Genomic DNA, 18,886 nt, shown 5'->3' with positions numbered 1-18,886 from the left:
GGCTTATTTTTATAGAACGGAGGGCTATATCCTTGGTCAAAGGAATTTCATGATTAGTAAGCAAGTATGGGGGTGTGTAGAGGAGGTTTAGGGTCTAGGTGACCTTCCCTTGCTTTGCATCTCAGGTTGTTACCATCCTGTCGCTTTCTCTTACACCCACGTCTAATTTACAGCAAATCTTGTCTGCCCACTTCTGCTCTGCAGAGATGTTTTCTGTGCATATATTAGCATTAATATTACCTATGAATCAAATGCTTTCTTTTTTTTTTACATCATCTAAATTTCAAAAGTTTTATTTATTTACTTAAATTCAGCATCACAATTATGCCAATTAAAAAAATATTCAGCTTTCATCATAGTTGGGACATTGAAAGGTGTCTTAAAATGTGATAAAACATTTTATAATAGTTTTAGCCTAACAAAGAGACCTAAGAGCCCAGGTTCTTGTGTTGGACTGCCTGGTTGAGGCAGTTTTATGTGTGTGTGAAATATAATATATATACAAAAAGCAATAAATTTCCAAGTACATTGTAACAAGTAGTTATAGAACGGATTTCGGAGTTTGGTATGGGTTACAGTTCCACAATTTCAGGTTTTTCCTTCTAGCTGGTCAGACACTAGAGACTAAAAAGAAGTATCAATATAATTCAGCAGTTACACTTATTCGGTAAATCCTATCTTCTTTATTATAACTCCTCCTTCTCCTTTGATCTTTCTCCCAATCTTCAGGGGTATTTGGACCATGCCCATTCCAACATTTTCATGTTGGGAAAGGCTGTTGATAATAAGGGATAGGGGGATGGAACTAGTTGATGTTCTTAATGAGGCTGGCCCCTGTGGGTTTCAGCACTTATCTGGCCTAGGAACCCTCTGGAGGTTGCAGGTTTCTGGAAAGTAATCCTAGTGGGTGAAACTTTTGTAGAAACTTTTGTAGAGTTCCGCTGTTCTTTAGGGTTGGCAGGAATGGCTTTGATGGAGGTTTGACAAACCATAGTAAATAGCAATAACTAACTGAAGCTTGGGTAAGAGTAGCCTCCAGAATAGCTTCTGGACTCTATTTGAACTCTCTCAGCCACTGATATTTTATTTTGCTACAATTCTTTCCCCCCGTTTGGTTAGGCAGGCATCGTCAGTCTCACAGTGCCAATACTTTTGATCGAAGTACTTACTGTCTTTTTGTGTCTCAGTCCACTTTCACCATCTCTGTTGCTTCTGCTCTTTCTGCCTTCCTCAAAGCCATCATCATCTTCTAACCGGTTGCCCTGCCCAGTCTATTAACACAACACAGGGTGATTCTTCTGAAATGTATGCCAGATCATAATCTTCCTTTCCTCAGAACCCTCCACTGGCTTCCAGTCATACTGAGAACCAAATCCAGAGTCCATAGCATGACCTTGACCTTCTCTCCTGCCTTATCTCCTGCTGCTCTTCCCAGCTCACTCCCCACTGGCCTCCTTACTGTCCCTCAAATGTGCCATGCGCCCTTCTGCTTCACAGGCTTTATACTTTTACTATTCCTCTTCCTAGAAAGCGCTCAACCCAGATTTCCTCATGGCTCACTTACTTATTCGAGTTCCTTTATAAAATGTTGCCAACCTGTACTGGCACCTAGTTTTTTAAAAAATTTACTCTCAAGCTTTTTTCTGTGTGTATTAAAAATGTTGTTTTAATTTTTTATTTGAAAACAATTATAGACTCACAGAAAGTTTGCACAAATGTATCCATCAGATGGTCAGTTTCCATCAGCCAGCTTCCCCCAGTGGGCGACTTCTTTTTTTGTTTGTTTTAATTTTTATTATGGTAACTTATGTACTACATGAAATTTCCCAACTGAATCACTTCAAGTACACAGTTCGGTGGTATTTATAACATTCATGATGTCATGTCACTGTCACCACCATCTAGTAGCAAAATCCTTTTATCACTCTGAACAGAAATTCTTTGCCCCTAAAGTAATAACTTCCCATTCTTCCCCTTTTCCCTCCCTGTCCCTGAAAACCTCTAATCTACTTTCTGCCTCTAATGTTACATATTATAATTATCATCATATCAGTAAGATTATGAAATATTGTCTTTTTTGTTCAGCTTATCTCACTTAACACAATGTCTTCAAGGTTCATGCATGTTGTAGCATGTATCAGTGCTTCATTCCTTTTTATAGCTCAGTAATATTCCATGGTATGTATATACCACATTTTATGTTTATCCACTTACCTGTTGATGGACACTCAGGTTGCTTCCACCTTTTGGCTATTGTGAATAATGCTGCTGTGAACATTGGTGTTCAAGGATCTGTCTGAGTTCCTGCTTTCAGTTCTTTGGGGTATATATGTAGGAGTGGGATTGCTGGGTCATACATTCTGTACTTAACTTTCTGAGGACTCTCCCTGGCACATAAACACATCCCTGCTAATCAAATCCATCAAGTCTCTCTCCCCTTCCCCTGCTTTGTGTTTGTTCATTGAACATACCACTGCCTGAAATAATACAATTTTTATTTGTTTGTCTGTTGCCTGTGTCTCTTTGGAATGTTACAGGAGGGTGGGGACTTGGTTTTTCTTTTCTATCTCTGGTGCCTCGACCACTGCAGGAGTATTCAGCAAATGTTTATAGACAGAAGAATGGGGCCCTGTAATTTGGTCATTATGTAGGGCTGATGATCTGCCCCAGGTGGCCCCTCAGTTTCCCTGGGCAGGGCCGGAGCCCAAGGACCAGCCCGACTCTCCCTGGGGCCTTTTCCCAGAGTTCTCTGGAGAATACGAATTTCTTCTCAATGCTGGTGTCCCACTGACTTGGGTTGTTAGCAGCTTCCCAGTTTCTCACCCTTTCTTATGCTCATATTTCTACTCATTTTACCTGCTTGAAGATTCCTGAATTCTCAGTCGAGACCTTCTCTGTTTTCTCATAAGATGGTGGCCGGGAGGAAATTTCACATTTTAGAACTAAGTGGCCTAGAGTTTCTGCTCTGTATGAAATTTTGTCATCTGCCCACAAGCTAGGAAAAGAAAAAAAATAGTGAGGGTGAAAGAGAAGGTGGGATGTTAAAAGTGATTAAATTTTCCCTATTAACATTTATATTTTGGAAAATTTTAAATTTATAAAAATAATATATATGTATAGTAAAAAATCCATATAATACAAGATAAGATAAGAAAAAAAGAACAGAATACAAATACCGCAAAACACAGCATCTATTTGTGAATCAAATCAAAATATTTGGCCTTTATCATTGCTGAGAGACTTAAGGTAGTTCCAAATATATATATATTTTTTTAATACATGGGCAGGCACCGGGAATCGAACCCAGGTCCTCTGGCACGGCAGGCAAGCGTTCTTGCCTGCTGAGCCACCGTGGCCCACCCTATTTCCAAATATTTTTAAATAAATTAGCACAGAATGGTTAAGAGGCTACTTCGGAAGTCAGACCACCTATGTTTGAATCTTGGCTTTTCTATTTACTAGCTCTGTGATTTTGAACAAGTTAACTTCTCTGTGTCTCTTCTTCCTCATCTAGAGAATAGGTATAATAATGGTCCTAATTCTCGGGTTGCTCAGAAGATAAAATGATGCTTACATGCAAAACATCCAGAACACAAACATGGTAAATGCTTAATGAATGTTAGTTGCTATTAGATTATTTCTTCCTGAGTGTGTAACAATCTCTCTGGGATTAAGATAAAATCCCTTATGTGTAAAGGGACTAGTTATATCTAGCTCATAAGATTTTTGTTAGAATTAAATGGATAAATACCTTTAAATAGCTTAGTATGCGCCTGGTACTTAATCATAAACATTTTTAGGTTGTCAGATTTGGCTGAGTGTCAAGTTCACAGGCAACCTTTCCTTGGCCATATGGAGTGTCCCACAACCAGGTGGGCAAAAGGCGATTCTGGTGCAGTGGAGATGCCAGTGTAAGAATTTGAGAATTTTGCCACGCAAAGGAGGACTCCAAGAGATGTTCTCTCATGCAACACGCAAGGGGTTTATTTTCCACACATGTGTGGGGCTCGCTGAACACGCAGGAACAGAGAGCCCCGAACCTGGGTTTTGGGAAGCCTTTTGAGGGCCAGGATAAGGGTGTGGGGTTTGAGGGTTGAACATTAGTTACAGGTTCTGCTTTATGCAGGAAGTAGATAACGAACATTTTGCAAGAAGCAGATAACAAACATTTTTCGCGCATGAGTCATGGGAGCTGCTTCTTGCAAGAAGCAGCTGTCTCGTGCAAAACTCCCTTACTCAACCTTCTCAGTTGCATTCTTAGATAAACTTTCTCCGGCAGTTACAACCTTGCATAACCAAGGCAGCAGAAAACCTTGCATAACAAAGGCAGCAGATAACCGCCCCTGGGAAGTCCCGGGTTGTTTTAGCCTGATGGGGCCCATAACTCTTTTCTTTATAAAATCCTTCTTTACATAAGAAAAGTTAGCTACAGTTAAGTTTTATAAAATCCTTCTTTACATTCCCCACTCCTTTTTGTACATATCTCTAATCTTAGAGATTTTCTGGGTTATTTAATACTGAGTACTGTTGTCTGATGAGCATTAATTTGACATTTCCAATCTGCCTTTGTAAAAACTGTATAATTCTATTTAGAATATATGGTCCTATAGTTATTATTAAAAGTAACACAATTAAAGGCCCAGCGAGAGCAGATAATAGCGTTGTCAACCAGGGGGACTTAGTAAACCAAGATTCAAACCACCCCTGTTGCGCCTCTCGTTCTTTTTGTCTTTCACGAAGGCGCTCTCTGAGTTTTGTCATGGACTCTTTAACAACACCCGAGTGATCCGCATAGAAACAGCACTGTTCTTTTAAAGCTGCACATAGTCCCCCCTCTTTAAGGAAAAGTAAGTCAAGTCCTCGCCTATTTTGCAGAACTACTTCTGAAAGGGAGGTTAGAGAGTTCTGAAGGGCTGAGACAGATCTTTCTATTTCATTTAAGTCTTGATCTATCGCGGCCTGTAATTGACTGGTTTGTTGATTGCTACGTACAATGGCAGCAGGCCCTGTGCCTATACCGGCAGCGACAGTTACCCCCAGAGTGGTAAGATTACAAGGGGTCACTAGAAAAGAAGGCTCCCCTGCTCCCTCCCAAGTTTTTATAGTCTTCCCATCATCCCATCTGGTTATTGTCCATTTCCAAGGCTTATGCGGGTTGGAATTGGGTTCCCCTAGGGGAAGGAGGAGAAGGAGTAGTAACCCTACGAACCCGCAGCTTGAGAGGATTGTCAGTCCTTTCCAGTTTCCACTGGGACTCAGAGGGCAAAGGCGCAGGTTTGAGATGAGATGCATGGATCCAGGATGCGATGCCATCGACCTTGACTGAGGTGGGGGTGGTCAAGAGTACCTCATACGGTCCTTTCCAGTGAGGTTCAAGAGTCTGGACCTGGTGGCAGCGGACATAGACGAAGTCTCCCACCTGATATTGATGCGGAGTTCTGTTGTCTCCTGGCTGGTAGGAGGTGGAGAGCTGCCGCCACAGGAACCACTGGGCTTTTTCCAAGGCTCGCAGCCTGTCAAGCAAGGGGGTATGAAGGGAACTATTAATCTCTAGAATGGAAGACATGTCCTTGACTGGAGTTGGCGCTCCGTATAAGATTTTATAAGGGGTTAGATTACACAAGAGAGCAGAGGGGGTATTTCTGGCTCTGAACAGGGCATAAGGCAGGAGCATGGTCCAATCTTTCAAGCCAGTCTCTAAAGCTAATTTGGTTAGGGTCTCTTTAATTGTCCTGTTCATTTTTTTTTACCTGTCCTGAACTTTGGGGTCTGTATGCGCAATGCAATTTCCAATCAATCCCCAATATCCTGGCCACACCCTGACTTACCTGGGCTACAAATGCGGGTCCGTTATCTGACCCTATTACCTTTGGTAGACCGAACCGGGGAAAATTTTCTTCCATAATCTTCTTGACTACAACCTGGGCTGTTTTTCTCTTAGTTGGGTAGGCTTCAACCCATCCTGAAAAGGTGTCTATAAAAACTAGTAAGTATTTAAGTCCATATTTTGCAGGTTTAATTTCAGTAAAGTCGACTTCCCAGAACTGCCTAGGTCGAGTTCCCCTTAGTCTTTTTCCATTAGGAGCTTTGGTGGGGTAGGCGTTCACAATTTGACACGCCTGACATTTTCTAGCTACGCGATCTGCCAGCTTTTTTCTTTTTGAGGCTGTCAGAGGGTACAATTCCCTCTGGTCTTGCAGGAGCTGCTGTAGTTTCCCTGTCCCCAGGTGAGTGAGCTGGTGGACCTGCTGCTGTATGTAAGCTAGGGCTTCCGATTCTCCTAGGGGTGCAACTTCAGATAGTGTTTCAGGGGGTTGCTGGTTTTCTTTGGTTACTAAGACCAAGTTTATAAGGTCCCTTAATGCTGCCGCTTTTGCTTCTTCATCTGCTTGCTTATTACCCAGGGTTATTGGGTCAGAGCCTCTTTGTGTTTGATTTTTTTTACCAGCTGAGGTTAATAGCCCTCTTTGTTGGTAAATTGCCCCATGTACGTGGGCAGTAGCAAAGGCAGAACGGCTATCTGTATAGATAGTTGCTCGCTTTTCTTTTGCTAATTTTAGAGCTTTTGTGAGGGCAATTAGTTCAGCCTTTTGGGCAGATGTTCCCTCCGGGAGGCTAGATGATCAAATAACTTTTGTCCCACTGACTACCACCGCTCACGCTCGTCTCTTACCGTGTTGGAGAAAGCTGCTTCCATCCGAAAACCAGGTTACCTCCGAGTTAGGTAATGGTTGGTCTTTTAAGTCTCTGCGGATTCCGGTCTCTTCAGCTAATATCTCTTGGCAAGTGTGCAGCACAGGTCCCGCGGTCTCGTCCGGGAGCAGGGTAGCCGGGTTTAAAGCTGATGGGGCCCCAAAAGTCACCCTGTCTTTGTCTAGGAGGATGCTCTGATAGTGGGTAATTCTGGCATTTGTCATCCATCTATCTGGAGGCTGGCGGATTATGCTCTCCAGGGCATGAGGGGCTATTATGGTCAGCTTCTGTCCTAGAGTGAGTTTGTCTGCGTCTTTTGCCAGGAGGGCAGCTGCCGCGATGGCCTTGAGACAGCGTGGCCATCCGCTGGCAACTGAGTCTAATCGCTTGGACAGATAGGCCACCGGTCTCCTCCAGGGGCCTAAAGCCTGTGTTAGGACCCCTCTAGCCACGCCTCTCCTTTCTTCTATGTAGAGCGTGAAAGGTTTATTCACGTCTGGGAGGGTTAAAGCTGGAGCTGACAGGAGCGCTTTCTTAATGCTGTCGAAGGCTTCCTGCTGTTCTATTCCCCACTGGAAATCAGCGCTCCCTTTGAGCAAGGGGAATAATGGGGCAGCAAGGGCTGCAAACCCTGGGATTCACAACCGGCAGAATCCCGCTGTCCCTAAGAACTCTCGTAGCTGCTTTCGGGTCGTGGGCGGGGGTATCTGTGTTACAGTTTTCTTTCTAGCCTCAGTGAGCCATCGCTTTCCATTCTTAAGAGTATATCCCAGGAAGATTACTTCCCTTTTACAGATTTGGGCCTTTTTGGCCGAGGCTCGGTACCCCAGTGTGGCTAGCTCACTTAACAGTTTTCGGGTTCCATACTCACAGTCCTCCTTAGTGTCTGCTGCCAACAGTAAGTCGTCCACATATTGTAGCAAGGTGACTCTGGGATGCTGAATTCTGAAGGAGCTTAAGTCTTTATGAAGAGCTTCGTCAAAAATGGTGGGGGAGTTTTTGAACCCCTGGGGCAAGCGTGTCCAAGTCAGTTGGTTCGAGGATCCCGTCTCTGGATCGATCCACTCGAAAGCGAACAAGGGTTGACTGTCCTTATGCAAGGGCAGGCAGAAGAAAGCATCTTTTAGATCAAGCACAGTATACCAAGTCTTTTCAGGATGGAGAGTGCTGAGCAGGTTATAGGGATTTGGCACCGTAGGATGTATATCCTGCACTCTGCTATTTACTTCCCGTAAGTCTTGCACCGGTCTATAGTCTCTAGTCCCTGGCTTTTTGACCGGCAATAAGGGAGTGTTCCAGGCTGATTGACAGGGCTTAAGTACTCCCAAGCCAAGGAATTTCTCTATATGGGGCTTGATTCCTTCCCGGGCTTCCTTGCTTAAGTAGTATTGTTTTACCCGAATTGGAGAGGCGGTGGGCTTTAGGGTCACTACTACTGGGGGCTGATTGACTGCCAACCCTAACCCGGCAACTTCTGCCCAGGAATTAGGGAATTCTTCAAGCCAGGCCTGAGGAATTGAACTGTGGAGCTGTTCTGGTTTTATGTACAGCTGATATTCTTCTTCGACTGGCAAGGTGAGGGCAGTTATTACAGGTTGGCTTACTAGCGGGTTTAAAAATTCCACCTTTGGCCCCTTAGGATTGAAGGTGATTCTCGCCCTTAGTTTAGTTAACAAGTCTCTTCCCATAAGCGGGGCAGGGCACTCAGGGATAACTAGGAAGGAGTGTTGAACCTTCCCCTTCCCCAGGTCCATGGTTCTTTTGGTAGTCCAGGTGCAGTAGCGACTGCCATTTGCTCCCCGCACCAAGGACCTTTTTGTAGAGAGCGGGCCTATAGGTTCTTGGAGGGCCGATATTACTGCTCCCATGTCGACTCCAAAATTAATTGGTACCCCCTCCACATTAAATTTTACCCTGAGCTCGGGGAGGGGTGCCAAGCCCTGACTCCCCTAGTCTTCACTTTCTAGAGCCAACATGGCCGGCTGTTGCCAATTTGGGGGCCTAGTACCCCTCCGTTTTTTTTTTTTGGACAGTTTTTGGCCCAGTGCCCAGTTTCTTTGCAGTAGGCGCATTGGTCTGGATTAAGAGGGGTATGATAACACCGGCCCGAGGGATTTTCTTTAGCTTGTCCTCTACCTTCAGTGTTTCTTTCAACTACTGTGGCCAGGATCTTTGTTAATTCTTTCGTTCTCCTTTTCTCTCTTACCAACTCTTTTTCCTCTCTCTCTTATAAAACATTTTTTCAGCTTCTTTGACTAAATCTCGCAAGGCTAGGTCCTGCAACCCCTCTAAGCGCTGCAGCTTGCGTCTAATATCTGGAGCTGATTGGCCGATAAAGGCCATGGCCACTGAGGCTCTTTGATCCTCCGATTGAGGATCAAAGGGAGTATACCTACGGTATGCTTCCATTAGTTTTTCTAAAAAGACTGAGGGCGATTCGTCCGCTCCCTGAATAACCTCTCTTACCTTGGCCAAATTGGTGGGCCGGCGTGCGGCTGCTCGGAGACCCGCTACTAGAGTCTGGCGATAGATGGACAGATGCTCCCTACCTTCAGAGGTGTTCGGGTCCCAATTAGGGCGGCGCAGCGGGAACCGATCGTCGATGACATGCTGGAGTTGGGTGGGTCTCCCGTCTTGTCCAGGAACTTGCTTCCTGGCTTCCAGTAAGATCCGATCTCGCTCCTCCGTGGTGAAGAGAGTCCCCAGGAGTTGTTGACAATCATCCCAAGTGGGCTGGTGAGAGAACATAAGGGACTCCACCAATCCAGTCAGCCTAGTGGGAGCCTCGGAAAAAGGAGGGTTATTATTTTTCCAATTATATAAGTCAGAGGAGGAAAAGGGCCAGTATTGTAGAGTGGGCATTTCTCCCCCGTGTCCGTCATCCACTGGAGGCCCGTACGGTCTGAGGGGGAGAGTGACCGCCACATCAGATGGGCTTAGTGCTCGTCTGCTTCGTGTACTATGTGCCGGTCCCGGTTCATCTGGGATCATCTCTTGGTGAACCTGCGGGGAGAGAGAACTAGAGGAGGGAGAAGGTGAGCTGAGAGAAGGGGGGTCCTGTACTGGAGCTGAAGGGTAGGGAGGAGGGAAAGAAGGACCTGCTTCGAAGAGGAGTAGATCCGATTGGGATTCTGGTAGGACTGCAGGAGGCAAAGAAGGATAGAGTTTCAGAGCTTGAGAAGGACCCGGCTCCTTGATTGGAAGTACAGAGGGAGAGTCATGTTGACCAAGAGGAGTAAGAAACGGCTTTATCCACGGAGGTGGGTTTTCACACAGGTCCTGCCACACCATGATGTAGGGCTGCTGGTCCGGGTGGCCATACGGGTCAGGGCGGAAGATGACTGACTTGACGGCCTGGATCAAGGGTAGATGAAAAGCTCCTTCACAAGGCCATTCCACGTTAAAAGAGGGCCACCCGGCCGAGCAGAACGTCTGCTATTTGCCTTTTTTTTTTTTTTTTTTATAATAAGAGATAGATTCTGACCTCTTTTCCTGACCTCAGACCAGTGTCTTAAGGTCAGAGAAAGTGGAGTCGACATTCCCTGACCCATCTTCGGTAAAACAAAAACAATTCCCAACACACAAATACAGACAGACACACACAGAGCCGGCACACCACGTTTACACAGTTTCAGAGACACAGCTCAGACTGGCCTGATGACTTTGATCGAGTTTCCCCCGTCAGAAGGGAAACAGAATCAGAGTCGGCCCTGTAGGAAGCCTCCAGGCGTCCCCGGAGGTCCCCCAATCCCGAGGCGTCCCTCGGAAGAGTGACCTGCAACCCCGGACACGTCTGTCGGTTGCGGTCGGGGAGTGCTCACGCGACTCTCCGACAGTCACTGCCAGTCTGACAGACTAAGCGATCGCACCTCAGACAAAAAGGCCTCACTTACCCCGAGAGAAAGAGCTGTTGGAGCCTCCCCTTATGAAGAGCCGATCTCGGTGGGACCTCCAAATGTAAGAATTTGAGAATTTTGCCACGCAAAGGAGGACTCCAAGAGATGTTCTCTCATGCAACACGCAAGGGGTTTATTTTCCACACATGTGTGGGGCTCGCTGAACACGCAGGAACAGAGAGCCCCGAACCTGGGTTTTGGGAAGCCTTTTGAGGGCCAGGATAAGGGTGTGGGGTTTGAGGGTTGAACATTAGTTACAGGTTCTGCTTTATGCAGGAAGTAGATAACGAACATTTTGCAAGAAGCAGATAACAAACATTTTTCGCGCATGAGTCATGGGAGCTGCTTCTTGCAAGAAGCAGCTGTCTCGTGCAAAACTCCCTTACTCAACCTTCTCAGTTGCATTCTTAGATAAACTTTCTCCGGCAGTTACAACCTTGCATAACCAAGGCAGCAGAAAACCTTGCATAACAAAGGCAGCAGATAACCGCCCCTGGGAAGTCCCGGGTTGTTTTAGCCTGATGGGGCCCATAACTCTTTTCTTTATAAAATCCTTCTTTACATAAGAAAAGTTAGCTACAGTTAAGTTTTATAAAATCCTTCTTTACACCAGGACGGGTTGGGGGGGGGGCAGGGGAGCCCCTCTGGTGTGTGGATATGTTACTGGGCTCCCCTACCCTCCACCTTCCCAAGAATCTCCTTAGTGACAGCCCCGTGGGCTCAGGCCATTGTAAAGAATCAGTGAGATGTCATTCCTGACAACTTGGAGGAGAGGGCTGCAAGGTTCCTGTGCATTTGTTACCAGAGAAAGACCATGGATTCTTCCGCCCAGTGTGCTCAATAACTAATTCTTGAGGCACCGGGGTTTCAAAGACAAAAAGTTTATTACTACACATGTAGCAGGAGAACAGACAGCCTAATGGCTGAAAATTTCTCTCTCCAAGTTTAAGGGGTTCAAGGGTTTTTAAGGGTTTTAGCAAGGGGAGATGAGGTCATTTCAGATAGTAAGTTCAAAGCAGAAAAAGAGACAAGTGTTATTATTATCATTTCAATAGGAGAAATAAGTTGAAAGGAGGGGAGGCAGTTATCAGTTCAGTACTGGAAGTGTAAACCAAAGGGAAGAAGTAGTTAATGGCTGACTTCCTTAGCCTTAGGGCCTTTGCTCTGTAAGAGAATAACCAGCTCTGACAATCACAAAGGTCCAGGATAAGGGCTTTTTACACTCGTTGGAGATATCAGGGCAGCTGGACTACAATTCAGAGATCTCAGATATTTCCCTGTCCACTCCAACATTCCAGAAAGCAAAAAGGAATTTTTATATAACGATTCACTAATCAAAATCATCCCTTAAATCCTGATTTCTTGGTTACACATTGAGGCTGTGCCCAGGGGATGTTAGCCCCTTTACGGAAGCAAAGATGTTTCAGGAAGGAAGTAATTTCAGGAGGAAAGATGAGAAGACATTAAGACTATTGTGGTGTGTTAACCTTTGAGAGGCAGGATCAAACAAACCCTGGAGTTTTCTTCCTGCACCCTTGTATTTCACTCTGATAAGACTTTTTCTTTCACTGTACTTTTTGGTGAAAATTCATAAAATGCTAAATGGCATTGATGGTTCTGACCCTTTTGTCATTAAACTTGCATTTATAGAGGGCTCAGTCCTTTTACTTTTCTGAGTCTGAAATGCATTTTGAATGCATCTAACATTTGAATATACGCTTAACCACAGTGACATCGTGAGGGGAAATCATGTTATAGCCTGATACCAATAGAATTTCTAAACTGTGCCTCATGTGTTGTTGTCATGTGTCCCATCCAGATTTGGAACTTGGCTTCAAACAAGCTAACATTTTTGAACTCCTATAAAATGAAGATGTCGGTTATCCTGGGAATTGTCCAGATGGTGTTCGGGGTTATCCTTAGCCTTTTCAATCACATGTAAGTTTGACGATTAGTTTTCTGCTTGTTCATCTGATCAAACTGTAGCAGCAGGCCCCTGTCAGCAAGCAGGCCCCCTGTTTACTAAGGTCACTTACTCTTTGGAAAGTCTCCCAGCCCCAAGGATGGTTGAAAGTGCACATAGGCAAGATAAGAGGCCTCTGTAGGAGCCTCCTCCCCCACGAATTCTCATCCACTTCTGTAAACTCAGCTTTGCAATCCTTCTGGGTCTGATCATCGGCACACAGCCAATTGTCTTCCTTGAGAATCGCTAGTTGCCATATTAGGAAAACTCTGTCCTAAATGAGCCATTCTCGTCTATAAAGGTGTCAGCCCATTAGGGGCTCAGACTTTCAGAGGCTACTTGGCTGAGCCCCATGGCCATAGACTAATAAAACCTACTTCCTGAAACTTTGGAGCCTCGATCCCGGTTCGTTCTGTTTCTGTGTAACATTCCTGGAGGCTCTTGCAGAGCCTCGTTCCTGGTTTTACACTACAAAACCAGTGATGAGTCAATACAAAGCTTAGACCTGTGTCTCTCTGTGCAAAGTTCCTTCCCAGGGTGAGAGCTTCCCTGCATTTCTTGGTTAGAGCTGGAGTAAGGTGGCTTGCTGGAAATAGCAAAAATATTCCAATCTGAATCTTCCAAAGATGAGTTCATCTCTCACCTCAGAAATAATCTCAAGGTTCAGAAAGAGACTGGCAAACCCTGAGCACCTTGTGTCCTCCCAACCTGAAAGGTCTAGGTGGTGGTGCAATTGATTCTTGTCATTCGCAGTGGTTATATTCTATAGTCCTTGTGAATACTGATTTTTTTTTTCTCCTAGGGGAAAAGCAGGTTATGTTCCTATGAGCCTCTGGTCACAAGATTTTCATCAACCAATCAATGCATAACCTTGTTTTACATGTGTTTCTGTTTAAAGACTGTATTAACTAGGGTTCTCTAGAGAAGCAGAATCAGCAGGAGATATCTATAGATATAAAATTTATAAAAGTGTCTTACATAATCATGGGAATGTAGAGTCCAAAGTCTGTAGGGCAGGCCACAAACTGGCAACTCCAATGAACTTCCTCAACAAACTCTCAGGAGAAGCTAACTGGAGAATAATGGGAATGAAAGAGTCCAAGATCTGTAGGGCAGGCTGTGAAACTGGCAGCTCCAACGAAGGGTCTGGATGAACTCCACAGGAGAGGCTCACTAGCTGAAGCAGGAAGAGTAACTGTCTCTTTTGAATCCTCCTTAAAAGATTAGCATTACTTAGATTAGCATTACTTAGATTAGCATTACTCATTGCAGAAGACACTCCCCTTAGCTAATTACAAATGCAATTGGCTGTGAATGCAGCCAACATGATCATGATTTAAGTTCATGAAATGACCTCGTAGTAACAGATAGGCCAGCGCTTGCCCAACCAGACAACCAGGCACCACCACCTGGCCAAGTTGACACATAAACATGAACCTGACCATGACAAAGACATCTTTATATATATATGATGTTATGTAGTAACAAACAACCTCCAAATCTCAGTGCAGTGGCTTAAGACCATGAGGGTTTATTTCTTCTTCTGATACATGTCTGTTGTGGCCTACTGGGGACTCTGCTCCTGCAGTCCTAGACTCAAAAGCCCAGGCTGATGGGCAGTCACCAACTGGAACCGCAGCTAGCCGTCATGTCAGAAATGGCACATGCCACTTCCAATCCCATTTCATTGACCAGAGCTAGTCACATGCCCATAACTCCCACCCTCCATCCCAAATTAAAAGAGCAGAGAAATACAATCCTATTGAAAAAGCAAGAAATACTGAGTGAGCAAACTCATGGCAAGCACTCTGGTACTACTACATACCTAAGTGCTATGAGAATTAAATAAGAGATTGTATGGGAAAGTGCTTTGTAGACTAGACAATAATTGGCATCATTAAATGTCAGACCAGCCTCTACTATCTCTAGGAATCCTGTTTTCATAGGATTCCCCATTTCCCTCAACTAACTCTTGCAGTTCACAAGGGATATGGGGGCCCTTTCTGACATTTTAACTTGGAAGCCCCCAATTTAACCTTTGGCACTCTCAGTATCTCAAAGCAGGAGTTGCAACCTTCTTCTAATGAAGGACCAGATAGTAAATATTTAGGCTTAGCAGGACATCCTGTCTCTGTTGCATTCCCTCAACTGCTGGTGTAGCATGAAAGTAACCATAGATGATGTGTAAACAAATGAGCATGGCTGTGTTCCAATAAAATTTTATTTATGGACACTGAAATTTGAATTTCATATGATTTTATGTCATAAAATGTTCTTTTGATGTTTTTCAACCTTTTAAAAACAAAAATCATTTGTAGCTTGCAGGCTGTACAAAGACAGGCAATGGGCTTGATTTGGCTATCTTAGACCATCCCTAGGAGAAGAGCTTCCAAGTCTCCATTATATACCCATTGAGTTAGTTCGTTATCACATCACCCACTCTCTATGTAGATATGACCTTTACTTTAGATTTTACCTTCTAGGTTTTGATTCTTTCTGAATCTTTTCTGCAAAAGTACTTTCTCTTCTTTTCCATCCATGCTTGATTGTTGTTTGCCAGGAAAATGGACACAGTATTTTTAAAAAGGAACATTTTGTGCTTTAGGGAAAAGAATTAGTTGCTAATGTTCGCTTAATGATGTAACATATGCCTGTGTATCTTCCACTCCAGATACTTCCGAAAGACTCTCAACATTACTCTGCAATTTATCCCTGAAATGATTTTTATCCTGTGCCTGTTTGGATACCTGGTTTTCATGATTATTTTTAAATGGTGCCGGTTCGATGTCCATGTGTCCCAGCATGCTCCCAGCATCCTCATCCACTTCATCAACATGTTTCTGTTTAATTATAGTGACCCTTCTAATGGGCCCCTGTACAAACATCAGGTATTTGTTTTTCTTCTTTCTTTTATCCCCCTGATTATATCAAATCTCAGTCATACTCTCAAATATTGCAGAGTGGACGTGCAAGGCAGAGCCATCTTAGCACCCAGTCAAGAGCTTAAGTTCCTAACATTTTAAGGGGTCTTTTAAATGAAGGCACCAGTGCAATTGGCAGACCACGGCCCAAAATTCATGTCCAGATAGTACAAGAACTGGCTTGTACAGTTGGCTGAGAAGAAAGTAAGAAAAAAAAAAGCTTCAAATTGATTGGCTTGAAAGTAAATTCATTAAATAGCACCTTAAAATATAATAATCTTTTATTATAAAAGTATACTCTAGTTATTGTTCACAGGAAAGAAAAATGAAAATAGAATCAAGAAAAGGAATTATCCTTTGGTGATTGGTTCTGGAAAACTATCAAGCAATCTCATGCTTTCCTATGCGCTTCCATGGCTAAATAGAGAAACTTTGTTTTTTCATTTTTTGCTCTTTCATGGACAGTAAATCCCAATATTTGGACTGTGTTGACATTCTGACTTTTTCCATATATTTCAGTCTCCTAATCAACTTAATGTGACTTTCAAAAAGCATAGTTCTTTCCCTCTGGCATCTCCCTAAGATCAATCTGGTAATAGGAGGATAGATTTTTCACTAAAGGAATGCCCACTTATATAGGTTCTAATTCCCTGGATCAAGCTCTAGGGCTAGTTCAGTGCCAGGTGACCTTCGAGCACAAATGTTATCTGCTGATGATCACTCATCCTAGATGTCCTGGTTAAACTCACTCTGTGGCTGTGCACAGGAATCGTAAGTTTGATTCCTAGTTGCATTCTCCTTCCCTAAAAAAAGTATCGAATAATAAGAAATTAAAAATTGCCTTGTGACAGGTTTTCATAGGGAGTGATTTTTTTTCCAAACTTTTTATTGTGGTATGACTTAGTGATGTTAACTACAGTCACAGTCTTGTGTTCCCAACACCAACATCCATAACATTTCCATCACCTCAAACAGAAATTCTACACCAATTAAGCATTAACTCCTTATTCCTCCCCCTGAACTCCTGGTCCGTGGTAACCTGTGATCTGTTCTCTGTCTCTGAATTTACTTATTCTAGGTATTTCATATAAGTGAGATTGTAAAATATTTTTCCTTTTGTGTCCTTATTTCACTCACTATGATGTCTTTAAGGTTCATCCATGTTGTAGTATATACCAGAACTCCATTCCTTGTTACAGCTAAATAATATTCCTTTGTATGTATATTACCACATTTTGTTTATCTGTTCATTTGTTGTAGCACACTTGGGTTGGTCCTGCCTTTTGCCTGTTGTGAATAATGCTGCTGTGAGCATTGGTGTGTCTATTCAAGTCCCTACTTTCAATTCACAAATGATTTTAGATGGTCCTCAGAGAAGAACTTTACCTGTGAAAGGTCTTCAGTGGTATTCCACCTTACTTTTGTAGCCCCTTTTAAGTTATACATAAAACTGTTGGCATTAGATGAATATATTTGGAATGTTCATTCATTGATACTTGAGTCTAAAGTTTATTTGGATTTCCCAAACAAGTCTTTACTTTAGAGAAAGTACGCAAATTTGCCAAATAATTTTTTGTGATAACTGCTTTCACAAAGACTGAAGTTCTTACTTAATCGGGATGTGGAAGGATGAGTATTGCATGTTGAATGACTTTTCTGAATTTCTTCCATTCAAAAACCCTGGTGAGAGTTGTCCGGTTTCCCCACTCCCTATATGAAGATTAATTAAACCTGATACAGTTTGAAGTTTCCATAACTTCATTTCATCGTCATGTAGCTGAAAGTAACAATGTAATTTAATAAATGAAGCCCCCTTCCTGATACTGCTTTGGCAGAAGGAGAGTAACAAATAACCATCAACCTCTGATTGTTTTGTACATCATGCAGGGATGAAAAAGGATAGTTACAAAATGAACAAAAGGTGTTGAGATACGTGCAAGGGGCCTGAAATTGGGAGATTCAGTGCATAATCACATGGTTTCCCCTTCCTTTAAATGTCCCCTTTTGAACATTTAAAAGTGAAGCAAGAGTAGAAGATTGGGCGGCTGAGGTATTCCGACTGTAAGAATAAATCTTACTGCAATTGGGATAATAAATTGTCCCCTGGCACTCACTGAGAACTTGGTCAGAACAATTGAAGAAAGATGAAGGCTCATAAAATTTTCCCTTTTACCTCTTGCACCTAGTTTCTGCTCCTTTTCCATAAATCTGACCGAGCTTTAGAGCCTTCCTTGTTCTTTTGACAATAGGAGCTATAAGTAAGTCCTCAAAACTGGTGACTAGCAAGTGGACTAAAAATAGAAGTGGGTTCAATGGTAGAATATTCACCTTCCATGTAGGAGATCTGGTTTCAATTCCCGGACCATGTACTTACCCCCACCCCCCCCCACCCCAAAATAGAAGTGAGGGCACGAGGAGATAAAATGGGACTCCTTATAAACGTCATCAGAGGCACCAATGCCACTGATGTCTTGTTCCAAAGTGAATTGTGAGAGAGACCATGAGAGTTGAAAATGGGTTTCCCAGAACTTGTTAGAGGGCTCACCACGTAGAAGGTATGAAAGTCAAGCTGGAGAGTACAAGGGACTTTTTTTTTTTTTGAGAGAGAGAGAGAAGAGAGAGAGCATGCAAGACAGAGAAAGCAAAAGAGCTCTGATTATTGTCTAGTACTAGATATAGAAAATTACTGATTGAAACAGTACTTGCTACTTGAAAGTGACCTAAGAACTTTTGATTACTATAGAAGTCCTGTGAAGTTGTGTAGCCTGACACAGTTTTCATCCAGGACCAGGGGAATACCATCCTATGAAACAGATTTAGAGGAACATGGGAAAGATAAAGTTAATTTACGATCTATCTCATTAGTATGTCTTGTTAAAAGGACCTACTATATATGGCCTGCTCACATAATAGGGACTAGTTTAGAGAACAGAGAATAAAGAGAATGAGCTTCCAGTGTCTACCTTGAACTGGACACAGGTTATCATTGGAATGAAAATTCTCTACCTGCAATAAGGAATATTCCAAGATATGAAGATGAGTGATTCACTGAAATACTTCAGCACGCTTAAAAAGTGCTACTGAAATGATCCAAATTTAATATTCTTACATTAAAATGATAGGATCTCATTGTTTTGGTCTTACAGCAAGAAATCCAAAGTTTCCTTGTTATTATGGCTTTGATTTCTGTGCCATGGATGCTTCTGATTAAGCCATTTATTCTTCGAGCCAGTCATCAGAAATCCCAGGTAAGGAGCATTGGTTTCAGTTCATTCACTGTGGGTTGGAATTTGGGTTCTTTGGAAATAGATGTCTGGGATATGGAGAGAAAGCTGGACTTACCTGGACCTGAAGAACAGTGGTAAGTTGTTGAGACACTAATCTAACTCAAATGTGCTTTGTCCTGTAGAGTT

General features: G+C 43.2%; 2 protein-coding genes across 2 annotated transcripts in view; one reads left to right on the top strand and one right to left on the bottom strand.

The window, feature by feature from the left end:
- The window catches only part of ATP6V0A4 (ATPase H+ transporting V0 subunit a4), an 87,095-nt gene that overhangs the window by 38,760 nt on the left and 29,449 nt on the right, over positions 1-18,886 (top strand). Inside the window, exons 15-17 of the mRNA XM_077164384.1 lie at positions 12,409-12,527; positions 15,224-15,440; positions 18,620-18,721. Of these exons, the coding sequence (XP_077020499.1) occupies positions 12,409-12,527; positions 15,224-15,440; positions 18,620-18,721 (438 nt within the window). The remainder of the gene's footprint in view (positions 1-12,408; positions 12,528-15,223; positions 15,441-18,619; positions 18,722-18,886) is intronic.
- Positions 4,986-6,917, bottom strand: LOC143679667 (uncharacterized). Its single transcript, XM_077155884.1, has 2 exons — positions 6,674-6,917; positions 4,986-5,513 (listed from the first exon to the last, which is right to left on the bottom strand). Exons 1-2 carry the CDS (start codon positions 6,915-6,917, stop codon positions 5,338-5,340), a joined length of 420 nt encoding a protein of 139 aa, XP_077011999.1. The 3' UTR covers positions 4,986-5,337.

This window comes from Tamandua tetradactyla, chromosome 1 (assembly GCF_023851605.1).
Source record: "Tamandua tetradactyla isolate mTamTet1 chromosome 1, mTamTet1.pri, whole genome shotgun sequence".
Lineage (NCBI taxonomy): Eukaryota > Metazoa > Chordata > Mammalia > Pilosa > Myrmecophagidae > Tamandua > Tamandua tetradactyla.
Note: the sequence above shows the minus strand (reverse complement) of the source record. Positions and strands in the feature narration are given on the sequence as shown.

Bases quoted from the DNA above. Each gene is read 5' to 3' on its own strand.
- LOC143679667 (XM_077155884.1), bottom strand. From the start codon at position 6,917: ATGACAAATGCCAGAATTACCCACTATCAGAGCATCCTCCTAGACAAA. The intron at 5,514-6,673 runs GTAAGAGACGAG...CTTGCTTGACAG, and splicing joins AAGCAGCTTTCTCCAACACG to GCTGCGAGCCTTGGAAAAAG.